Source organism: Lepidochelys kempii, chromosome 3 (genome assembly GCF_965140265.1).
Source record: "Lepidochelys kempii isolate rLepKem1 chromosome 3, rLepKem1.hap2, whole genome shotgun sequence".
In the NCBI taxonomy this organism is placed as follows: domain Eukaryota; kingdom Metazoa; phylum Chordata; order Testudines; family Cheloniidae; genus Lepidochelys; species Lepidochelys kempii.
In genome coordinates this window covers 119,021,137-119,033,700 of record NC_133258.1, presented here as the reverse complement: position 1 = coordinate 119,033,700, position 12,564 = coordinate 119,021,137, and the positions used below count along the sequence as shown (strand labels likewise).

At 42.0% G+C, this 12,564-nt stretch overlaps 1 protein-coding gene across 4 annotated transcripts in view; it reads left to right on the top strand.

Moving 5' to 3' along the window:
• Positions 1 to 12,564, top strand: part of TMEM242 (transmembrane protein 242) — a 45,252-nt gene that overhangs the window by 13,673 nt on the left and 19,015 nt on the right. The window contains exon 4 of one of the 4 annotated variants that reach the window (XM_073337755.1): positions 9,627 to 9,675. The exons of the other annotated variants lie outside the window; for them this stretch is intronic. Within the exon in view, the coding sequence (XP_073193856.1) occupies positions 9,627 to 9,647 (21 nt within the window). The 3' untranslated portion in view covers positions 9,648 to 9,675. The remainder of the gene's footprint in view (positions 1 to 9,626; positions 9,676 to 12,564) is intronic. 4 annotated transcript variants of the gene reach the window in all.

Sequence of the window (12,564 nt, the reverse complement as noted above, 5' to 3'; positions counted from 1 at the left end):
TGATGTATATTATTCTGTTAGCTTTTTAAAATCTTCAGATTTTAGAGAAATTGGCATATCCCACATCTGATAATGTGAATTAGCACTGATTATTGGGTGAGCCTCACCCACATGCTCAGGGTCTGACTGATCATCATATTTGGGGTCAGGAAGGAATTTCCCCCCAGGTCAGATTTACAGAGACCCTATGGGTTTTTTGCCTTCCTCTGCAGCAAGGGGCATGGGTCACTTGCAGGTTTGAACTAGAGTAAATTGTGGATTCTCTGTAACGTGAAGTCTTTAAATCAAGATTTGAGGACTTCAGAGGTTATGGGCCTACAAGAGGAGTGAGTGGTGAGGTTCTGTGGCCTGCAATATGTAGGAGATCAGACTAGATGATCATGATTGTGCCTTCTTGCATTAAAGTCTGAGTCTTTTGCACAATCAAAAATTGCTGTTTTATACTAACTATTGTCATGTGTTTGTTTCTCCTCTCCTGATCTTATCATGTACCTACTGAACTGATAATGTTTAAAGTCCCTACAGGTACAAAACCCAAAGTTTACTATAAATGAAAAGTTTTCTAATCAAACAAAGAATTTCCTCTGAATATAAGTAATATTTCTGAGGCAAGTCATCTTTTTGTATTGTTGCTGGTTTTTTTTGACCAGTCCTTTAACATAATACACAGAAGCAAGGGTTGAATATCAAAATAGCGTCATCTAGAGTTTAGACATTACTTCCCAGAGGTAGCTCCCAAGCGTCCTAAGAGCTATCTCTGGAAACTCACATTGCAACATTGCTGTCATTCCCTTCGTTTTAGTTTTGCGTGTGTGAGACATAAACATTTTGACCAGGAGTTGCTGATATATATTTTTTTCCTGTATCCAGGGAAACAAGTGCATGCTTTTTGGAAAGTTATCAATTGCTATCATGTGAGCAGAAGTACAGACCTACAAAATGGCCTGTTAAAAATATGTTGGCTTGTTTAACGTATAGATGTGGAATGATGAAGTACCAGGCAAAAATCAACTTTGATGGAAATGCTGTCTACTAACAGTTACTTTTAAGAGTGAACTTAAGTTCCTTTGCACATAAAACTGTTAAAGCTACAATAGCGATTATAGTTTGTACCCCGAGGTCAACATTTTCAAACCTGGGTGCCTAAGGTTAGATTCCTACATGCATACTCAGACACCTAAATAAAAAGGTACCTTCAGCTCCCATTGGCTTCATTAGTAACTGTGACACTCAGACGTTAGGGCTTATGGACTGCATTGATCTGGCCCTAGTAGCAATGTACCTGCCATAAAACTATTCTAATTTGTTCGTGCAAAAATATGTGAAGGGAAGTGATGAGTGTGTAATGCAACTTGTCTACCACATGCCTGGAAGTAAAGCCCTGCAGTGGGACTGGGATCCTGCAGGTCCCCCAGGACCTGCTGCCATAATAGCAGGAGTGGGATAAAAATGCAACAAACAATGCAGGAGTGGGTGAGAGTGGGTATTGCACTGCGGGATGGAATTGTCATTAAAAAAACTACCCCGTGCTGGGCTCTACCTGGAGGTGTAAAATTAGAAACAATGTAGGAAGTCACAATATTTAAGAGCTATTTAAGGGTTAACAGAGGTGGATGAAGGAAAGGAGACTCAGTGATACTCTTTTATAAGAGCAGTGAAACTTGAAACTTGGCAGAATTGGTATAATTAAGGGTAGAAATGATGCCAGCAGTTATTGTGATCTATTGTAGTGCACAGCTATGAAGGCAGAGGCATTTATTAGCCTGGGTTGTTATATTTATTTGTCAAACATCAAGGTTGCACTTCCGTGCAAAACAAAATCTTCCCTAGGAGACTTCTGAAGAGCAAGAGGACATTTGTCTAACAGTCACCATCTAAGGATAGTGCCATCTAACGATAGAACTGGAGAGAACATCTCTGATGTGTTTGCATTGTGCATTGCACCACAGCTACATCTGCTGGCAGGTGATAAAATAAGCACACTTAAAAAATGACATTTCACAAACATTTTAGTTTTACTTGCTGGGATTCTTTTTATATGTTTACACAAAAAGTGATTTCATACATGTTGACCTTTAGTATTTTGTGTTTTGTAGTGATTTATTTGATCAAATATTGTAGTAATGGTAGGATAGTACTAGTATTGACAGTGGTTCGTATTCCTTGAATAACTGCCAAAGAAACTTGATCATCACTTTCAGCATCTTTACTAGTTCAGTACTGTTTCTTCTGAACACGTTACCAGATGTATTGAATTGTGTGATGGGTACAGGTGTCTGTTATGGTCAGGTTTATGATCATTTAATGCATTGCATCACCTACAGAAAGTCAGAATTTAAAGTAATGAAAAAAATCTAGCACATTTACTTCTACATTTTATACTACAGCGGACCCTTGCTAGAGTGCATATCACTATAGCGTGGATTCACATATAGCGCGATCGCGGCGATGGATCCCAAATTTAAATATTTAAATTGGGATCCAGGGTAACACGGCCCCGGCTATAACGTGGTCCCCGTGTTAACGCAATACCGCGGATGGATCCCAAACCCCACGTTCTAGTGAGGGTCTGGTGTATAACTTTTCCAGTAATTTGTTTTCATTAATGTGTTTATGTGGTTCAGAAGCAGCTGCAAAGCATTTGTGGTGACGTTTCTTTACTGACTTAAGAACAACTAAAGCTAGGACCTATTATGGATTTTATATCCTTAAGCCTCCTGTAACAAGAATGTACACCACCACAACTTGTGCCTGCTGTAGGAGCAACCACAGAATTGTTATTGTCCATTTCTAATATTGCAACTGTATGCTGGTGCCCTAGTCACCAGCTGGGGACAGTCAGCCATGCTCATCCTAGGTTTTTGTCCCTTTCTTTAGGGCTCTAATTATGGAAGGAATAAAGGAAGGGAGGGAGGGAGGAAGGAAGGAAGGAAGGAAGGAATATCACAAACAGTCCGGTGGGAGGTCAAACAGGGATCCTCTGGCAGGTACCAGCTAGGACCCTTTCTAACCCGTGGGGCCTCCACAGGGCTTAGCTGCCTGCAGCCTTCTGCTCTGGTTTCCAGAGTATATCCTCTCTCCTGGTTCCCCCCTAGCCCCTCATGGAGCTCAACTCTCCTTTATATTATCTAGCTGAGAGTATGGGCCAGTCTTGAGGTGCTGACCTGGGCTGCCTTCCATATAATGATTCAAAAGAAGAGAAGCCCAAAGAAGACTGCAGGACTTCTCTGATCACAAACCACAGATAGGGTAACATCTTATCCAAGTTCTGGGACGCAGTAGTTCCAAATTTTCATAGCATTCCTTTTAACATGCAGTTAAACCTTTCTACCAATCCATCTGTTTGCAGGGGGTAGAAAGAGGTTCTTACCAAGTGGACCTTCAGAAGGGCCTGTGCCTCCTGCATTAGTCATGATGTGAAGGCCATGCCCCAGTCTGTCAGGATGATTCTTAGGCTCCCTACCCAGGAGAATACTTTCAGTAACTGTTGCCTGTGTGGTTGCAGAGCGCAAGGCCATGGCCTCCAGGTACTGGGTGGTGAACTCTCCAATTACTAAAATAAATCAACATTCACTTGAACTCAGTTCTAGGACTCCTACAAGGCCTATCCCAACCCACTCAAATGGGATGCCCACTAGTGGCTGAGGAATTAAGAGGCCCTTATGAGCCGGTCTGTGGCCCACTAATTGGAATTCTGGGCAGGATGCATAATAATCCTTGATATCTTGGTAAATGCCCTGCCAAAAGAACCAGGCCAGTATCCTTTCCCTGGTTTTGTCCACCCCCAGGTGGCTGGCCCAAGGTATATCATAAGCTAGTTTTAACACCTGGTTCCAGTATGGCCTGGGAACTGAGTTCTACGGGCGCCAGTCTGTTTGTCTTGGGACACCTTTATCCGGTGATCCCCCTCTAGTTCAAACAGGGAGTCCTGAACAGGGTCAACCAGTACCCCATTTGCCCTAGTTGGTCACCATATAATAGTCTGAACACTGTATCCTCCCTATGTCCCTAAATGAAGTTGTCTCCCTGGTTCAAGCCTGGCAGGTCTTCCCCTGCAGTTTGGGTCTGCCTGTTCTGGTAGGTGAACCCCAGGGGAGCCCAAATTACACTGCACTCCAGTGCCCTTCCCTGATCTCTTCCCCTTGGCCCCGAGGGCTTCTCTTCTGGCTTGACGCCATTCCTAGTGTGACTTGGGCCTTACATCAAACAACATAAGGTCAGAAAAGGGGAGGACTTCCTCTAGACTGTAGTCCCCCTGGGCACCAAGAGTGGGTTCTGATCCTGATTTAATCACTGCCTTCAAAAGACTGGCTACAGGGTCCCAGTCTCAGCCTAACACCACCGTAGGCTAGGGCAGATACTGAACCGCAGCCATACTAAAGTCAACTTCTTGGGCCCCCATGGTCAATCTAACACTGAGTGTGGAGTAAAGCAAGACATCTCCTGGAACGCAGCCACATACACCCATTCTGCACCCCGTAGAGCTCCAGAAGCTACAAACTGCTCCTGTACAAATGTCTGTCCCAAGCCAGAATCCAGCACTGTGGTTCCCTCTATTGTGATTGGCACACCATACCCCTTCAGGCCAAGGGGTTCCTCCATGAATTATAAAGCACAGGCATGGGTCTAGTCATGCTGCATCTAGGGACTGTCTTTATAACCATGGCCTTCCTGACCCCAGGTAAAGCAAGTTAGGAGACATCCCCCAACCCTTTTATTTCATCAGTACCCCTCTACTACTGGCTCTTTACCTGTCATCCCTGGTGTGCTTGTCAGGCTTGGCCCCAGGGCCAATCCCTTGGGAGAGCACAAACGTATCCCACAGTCTACTGATGCTCTGCTTGAAGGGGGTCTTGCAGCCTGTGCCCATCCTCTTATAGACTGAGGCAGTGGAATTGGGATTCTTGGGCTTTTTTGTCAGTTGTCTAATTTTGCCTCCAGAAAGTGTTCTACGGGGTGGATTGCCTCTTCTACACGTATGAGCAGGACGCCTTGGGTCTGGACAGCAGGCTCTGGCAGAACTGTTCTAAGGTACCATCTCCACTATTTCCATGAGGGAGTGATCCTCTGTATTTAACCAACAAGTGCTAAAACCGTGGCACCACTGCACTATCACCCTAAAGTGGAAGTCTGGGGAAAACAGTTTCTGTCTAAATCGCTGGTGATCCCCTTCTTCATTGAGCTGTAAGTGACCTAATATGGCAGCCTTGAACGTCCCATAATCTTTTGCTGCAGACACACCTAGAACCCAGTACTATACCTGTGCCTCTCCAGTTCGATAGGGTGCTATCTGAGTGGCCCAAGCTTTCCAGGGCCATAGTGGGTATTTACTACTCTGCAGTTAAAAACCCGTGGCTGGCCCATGCCAGCTGACTTAGGCTCATGGGGCTCAGCCTAACGGGCTGTTAATTGCAGTGTATATATTCAGGCTCAGGCTGGAGCTCGAGCTCTAGGACTCTGTAAAGTGGGAGGGTCCCGGGGTTTGGGCTGCAGCCAGAGCCCAAACATATACACGACAATTAAACACCCCCTTATCCCAGCTCTTTACCCCGACTCAGCTGGCACAGGCCAGCTGTGGGTGTCTAATTGTGGGTGTCTAATATCATGATAGGTCTTAGCCACCCACTCAAAGGTTTCTAGGAAGGCCACCAGGTCATCATCTGGTCCCATCTTAGTGAGGGCTCCTCCCTCCCACATTGGCAGCCATGGCCCTGCACCAACCTGTGGAGCCTGGGGGTCCCAATGCAGACGTTTGCGTACGAATGGCTGCTGGTCCTCCTGCTGGTTCTCCTCTCTTTGTAACTGCTGCTGTAACTGTTGCTGTGCTAGGATCAGTTGCAGCTCCTAGTGTTGCTGCTCTCCCATCCATTTCCCCAGAATTTCAGGATCCATGTTTCTCCCTGGTCAGTAGCAAGCTATGCCCATGTTCTCCACCAGTGTACACTCTAGCTATAGGTTGGTGATAGACTTGTCAGCCACACCCAGTTTAGGTGTCTGTCACTTTCTTCAGAGCTCTGTTTGTTGGCTTCACAAAGAGTGTAAAAAGTAACACAAACAACACCTTGGTTAGGAGGTTCAGACAGGGGTCATCTGGCCTCTAGTAGCTGCCAGGTAGGGCCCTTTCCAACTCCAGGGGCCTCTACAGCTACTGCAGCCTCCTGCTCTGGTTACCAGAGTGTATCGTCTCTCTTGGTTCCCCTCTCGGAGCTGAGTTCTCCCTTATATTGTCCTGCTGAGCATATGGGCCAATCATAGATTCATAGATACTAAGGTCAGAAGGGACCATTATGATCATCTAGTCTGACCTCCTGCACAACGCAGGCCACAGAATCTCACCCACCCACTCCTGCGATAAACCTCACCTATGTCTAAACCGTGGTTTAAAGACTTCAAGGAACAGAGAATCCTCCAACAAGTGCCCCATGCTACAGAGGAAGGCGAAAAACCTCCAGTGCCTCTTCCAACCTGCCCTGGAGGAAAATTCCTTCCCGACTCCAAATATGGCGATCAGCTAAACCCTGAGCATATGGGCAAGATTCACCAGCCAGATACTACAGAAAATTCTTTCCTGGGTAACTCAGATCCCACCCCATCTAACATCCCATCACAGGCCATTAGGCCTATTTACCATGAATATTTAAAGATCAATTAATTACCAAAATCATGTTATCCCGTGAGATGCTGATCGGCTGTATCACCTGATTCAGAGCACCTGTTTGCTGGGCTTCTCTATGGTGCAGGGTTGTCTGCTCCCTGTCCCCCAATCCTGCCTCTGGGCTGTTAAAGGGCCAGATCAGGGTTTGGATCAGGCGCCAGGTGCGAAAGCATTGCAACTGAAGATCATCTTTCTCAAGGTTAAATATATATTTTGCAGAATAGTGCAGAGAAAAAACTGTATTCTGCCTTAAAACAATTTAATTTCCACCTACTTCCATGCTCAAAAAACAGTCAGAACACAGCATTCCTGTAAGTTTCATCAGAAATTTTTAGATGAAGTGTTTTTTTCATTAGAAAATGCTTGTTTATCAAAACCTAAACTTTTTGTGAGAAAGGGTCAATTTAGATGAATTTCCTGTTTCAACATTTTTAAGGGGAAAAAAAACAGATTTGAACTTGTCATAATGTTGCGTTTTGACATTTTCTAAATAAAAACTTAATTTTTTGAGTTCTAAATGACTTTCTTAATTACATTTATAGTAAAAAAAAGTTCAAAATTGAAACTAAACATTTTGAAATTGAGATGAACTGTTTTGATTGACTTGAACTGAACATTTTTTTTTAGTTTGCAAAAGTTTTAGAGATTTTTTTCATCCTGATTCAGGATGGGAAATTTTTTTGAAATCTCAAATATTTTAATGGGACAGGAAAATCTCACAGCTCTCTAAATGGCAGTGTTCTCCCGCTCTGCAATTAGTTCACCCACCACACACAATTTTTATTGTTTGTAAGCCATCTTCCAAATCTATATCTGAAATTAACTCTAATATGTATTATACTTCTATGTTAGTTCAAGGTAACAAAGGCATTTGGGGAGTAAGACAGTGTAGTACCTTAAACTAGTCCTGATCCAGCAAAGCTCCTAAGCAGTGTCCGTAATTTTAAGCATACCAGTAATTTCATTAAACTCACATTGGACCTTAGTCCACTTCTTTCCATGTCTATAAACCTGCAGTGACATACCTGGATATCCTGGGTGGGGGATAACTGCTGACAAAACGTATAACTGATTTTCTTTTTTAAACTAGTTTTCTAACTAAAAATCATCTAAATTTTTAAAATTTATTTAAAAGGATTCTGGGCTCAGTTCTGTTCTTGGCTGCATTAGAGTAAATGCCATTAAAGACAATGGGAATTGTGTCCATGTAACGGAGGGTAAAATTTAGCTTGCTGTCAGGATACTTTATCATTACTATGATGACTTATTGTTCTTAGTAGACGCTTGAAACAGAAACTTAGTACTTTACAGAATGCGGCCAAATTCTACAGTTTTATTTCTTTGGCATTACCTCATATTATAACCCTTCAATTAAACTAAGTTATAGTATACTAATTAAAAAAATGGTAAAAACCTAAGCTGATTTGTTAGAACTAATATGACTTGCCAAACACATCCGACCAATCTTTTTGTTTTCCTCTCCTTTGTCTGTATAAATTATAAGCATTTGGGAGCAGAAACTTGTTTTCTTACATGTCCGTGTAGCACTGTGGTTCTCAATCTATTTACCATTGTGGATCACTTCCAATACTCCGTATGTGGCCCGGAGGATGTGACATGAGCCGCAGCTGTGTGCTGATTGAGCCACAAGCACCCATGGGCCACAGGTTGAGAACCTCTGGATAGCGTCATGCACACCACATAGCTCCTAGCTCTGTTTAAAGTCTGATATAGACAGGGACCTGTTTTGAAGAGGAAATAATTTCTTCTCATTTTGAAGAGGTCTTCCAGGACCCATCGTTCCAGCCAAGCATGCTACTTACTCCATTCTTCTTGCTCCTGCTGCCCTGGAAAGCTTGCTTGACTCACGAAGTCTGACTCCCATGTGGCAGACTGCCAGGCTGTCCCATTTAAACTTCCTCTTTTCTGTACTCAACATAAATACTTAACCAGAAATCTTCATATTGTCACAATTGAGTAGAATCATTATGTTCTAGCAGAGATTATTACATCAAAAGAGAGCTCTGTCACATAAGAGTCCTTTTGTCTTAAGTCAACATATGGAGCAAAGAACATTTTTATATGTAATTGTAAGCTAATTCCAAGCACCATCACAAATCAGTTATTCTAAGTGAACATATGTGATGACGACAACTTTTCTATTAACTTTAATTCTAGTTTCCTTACAATTATAATAGCTACAATATGTCAATAGCACAAAACACTTGAAAAATGTGTAATAGTTTAGCAGTTTTGCAGCAGTTATGGTTGAGTTGTGATTACATATTTTAAACTAGAGGTAATAAGCAATATATTTTTGTTTTAATTAAGCATGCAGCTGTAGCATTTGGCAACTATCGAAACATACCTTTGAATGCCTATTTTCTACCACCAGCTGATTATGATTCTTCTTCTAAAGCCAGAAAAATGCCCCCAGCATTTGTAGAGCTGAAATGTACAATTAACAGTCAAGATAAACTGAGTCATAAAAGTCCTTTTGCTTGTGCTGCCTTCAATAAATCAGTTTTTTATCACCTCAGAAATAGAGATGTTCTCTTTCTCTTAGGAAAAAGGCAAGGATGATTCGTGAAGGATATTTGTGGTGTCTTTTTTTTCTTGTTGCTTACACATCTGTTGTATGGGAAGCAGGGAAAATTCTGGGGAAGAATCACATGGTAATTCATGACTAATGTAGTTATTAACTAGAGTTTGTCATCTTTGTGACAACTTCTAACACACTCTTCTGTTTTCATTTATCTTAACCTTTAAAAAATGTTAACAGTACAAACACTGTTAACACTGCACAGCTTGTACATACAGCTAAAATAATTAAAACACAAAAGACGTGCATGCCATTGTTTGTTTGTGAGGGCACTGCCACAGATTTGCTGTGTGGCCTTGGGTAGGTGATTTAACCTCTGTATCTCCATTTAACCATCTGTAGAACCGCAATAATATTTTCCCTCTTTAGGGGGTCAGGTGTTTGGTTTAATTCTAGAAGACCTCCTTGAAAAGTACATGTAAGTACAAAGTAAAAGTAGCACTAAATATGGATAAACTTCAAAAAGGAAATAAATACAAAGAGACAGGATCTCAAAGAAAGCATCCCTTTGGCATTCATAAGGCTACATCTACACTACAAGCTAAGGGTGTGATTCTCCTGTACACATAGTCGCGCCAGCTTGCTGAGAGGTACCACAGGTATAAATAGAAGCGTAGCCGCAGCAGCACTGGTAGTAGCAGCAGGGGCAGCCACACTGCTATTCATACTCATGCTAGTTCGCTGAGAACTAGCATGAGTATGTGTACACGAGCAGGGGAAACACACCCCAAGCTCATAGTGTAGATGTAGACTAAATTGTACTAAGATTTATAGATCTGAACCAAGCACAAGCATGTCTTAATGATAAGGGCTGAATTTTGATGATAAATAAACAATTGCTGTTATCAAAGCAGTGAATTACTTAGAATCATGAAATCAATTTCTTCTTTTTTAGTTTTGTTTTTTTTTAATCCTCACTGAGGTTAAATTGATACCATTTCTTTTCTCTGATCATGTTTCCGGATGAAGTACACAACAACATACATGACTACTATTTATTCCTTTCCTTTTTGTTGTTGCTATTTTATGTTCAGATAACGTAATTCAAATCTTCCCACTTTTTCTCTGATCTAGTTTTCTTAACATAAAGCAATTTATTTAATCTTTATCTTTATAGTAGTATTACCTTATATAATTTTAAAAAATAAGGTGGGTTATTGATATAGTTTAGCAATTCACCATCTTTCTTTTTACACTCAGGATTTTGCTACGGTGCTTAAGCTGCCTGGTTAGAATTTATGTTGAGAGGCGTTGTCAGCTTCATATATGTATTGCTAGTACTGCTCCCAAGAAGTAAAAGAATGGCCCATAAACTTCCGCCATACATCTTCCAAATAATAAAGCACAACAGGACGTTTGCTGAAGGAATGAGGTCTGAATCCTATTCTGATTGATTTTATTGGGGCTGTAATCTCTGCCATTGACAGCAGAAGCAGCTGTAGCAAAGGGAAGTAGGTTAGGAATAGAGGAAGGTGGTGATAGGATTACATATTGAAATTAAGTCTCTTTAGGAATTTTATGACTATAATGTCCTCTGAAGAGGTTTCTAGCTGTGTTACCAATGATTGAAGACAAAAGAGGTAGTACAAAATAGCAATCAGCTGTTTGTGTAGCAGCTCCACATTCAGTTGCTTCTCTTAGGATTTGGGCCTTATGTCTGATCCTGCCTGCTCAGATACATACTTGTCTTACCAAAAATTTGAATAAGATGTGTCTGAAACATGCAAAATATCATAATGCTAAAGCTTAGCTCCATGGAAGCCTATTGTCATCTTAATGGAACATGGGAAAACTATGCCTGTCTTCTGCTTGTTGGTCAAAAACCCCCAAATGCTCTGTTGTTTAACTAAAAGTGCCAAGTCTTCACGCATCTCATAGGATATGTCTACACTACCTGCTGCATCGGCGGGCAGCAATCGATCCAATGGGGGTCGATTTATCACATCTAGTCTAGAAGAGAGCACTCTCCCGTCGACTCCTGTACTCCACCACTGCGAGAGGTGCAGGCAGAGTCGACGGGGGAGCGGCAGCAGTCGACTCACCCAAGTGAAGACACAGCGGTGAGTAGATCTAAGTACGTCGACTTCAGCTATGTTATTCATGTAGCTGAAGTTGCGTAACTTAGATCAAATCTTTTACCCCCCCAGTGTAGACCAGGGCGCATATATATATATATATATCCTGGATCTATTGGGTGAAATTCACCTTTCTGTAAGAGGGTCAGCACAGGGTTTATCCAACACTGAAATGAGAAGGTGGGATTTAAGTGGTGCAGATGCCGTGTGCTGACCCAGTACATAGGAGTGAATTACACATGTAAATTATACACTCCCCAGGTATAAATTATTGTGTATAAATAGAGAAAAAAACAGTGACATGAGTCTTTTTGGGAGCTGTCTGGCTATATGTGACTTTTACACATTTTTCATTTAACTCAAAGACCCAGACTGCAGCGCTCAAGGACTACAATTGCATGACACTCATCCTCCGATTTTGGGTCCATTAACCAATATGTTTTATGTGTCTGTATATTTAGATTGTTTTGTTTGATTATGAAATTAAGAATATTATCAATAGCATAAGGAATCAAGTGTGATTCAGTAACAATGACTACTATTGGCACCATGAACCTATTTTCATATTTGGTCATTTAGCACAGCAGTTCTCAAACTTTGGGTCATGACCCCTTTTAAATGGGGTTGCCAGGGCTGACGTAGAATTGCTGGGGCCTGGGACCAAAGCCCAAGCCCAAGCCCCACCACCCGGGACTTTCAGCTCTGGATGTCGGGGTTCAGGTTACAGGCCCTCTGCATGGGGCTGAAGCCCTTGGGCTTTGACTCCTTCCCCACCACAGGGCGGCAGGGCTCAGGCTTTGGTCCTCCCTCCCGAGGTCATGTAGTAATTTTTGTTGTCAGAAGGGGGTCATGGTTCAATGAAGTTTGAGAACCCCGATTTAGCATTTGGATGTATTTTTAAGACAGCCATGATGGAAAATTAGACTCCATTTGTGAGAGAACACATTGGAGTGGAAATTGCTTATACAAAATGGAGTAAAGTTCTACGCAAAATATAGTATGTCTGTCAGTGAAGTAAAAGGTATGTCACTACTTCTCAGCCATGGCATGCAAGCCTCATACCATATTAAGCTGCAACACTCAGAGTATTTGGAGTAAAATTCCTTTTGCTTCCTGATTTAAGCACCATTGAAATCAATGGGAGTTTTACCATTGACTAAAACTGAAGTCAGATTGGTGCAGAAAGACTGACATTTTGCAGTTGCATGTATTGTTTGCTTCAAGGAAATAAT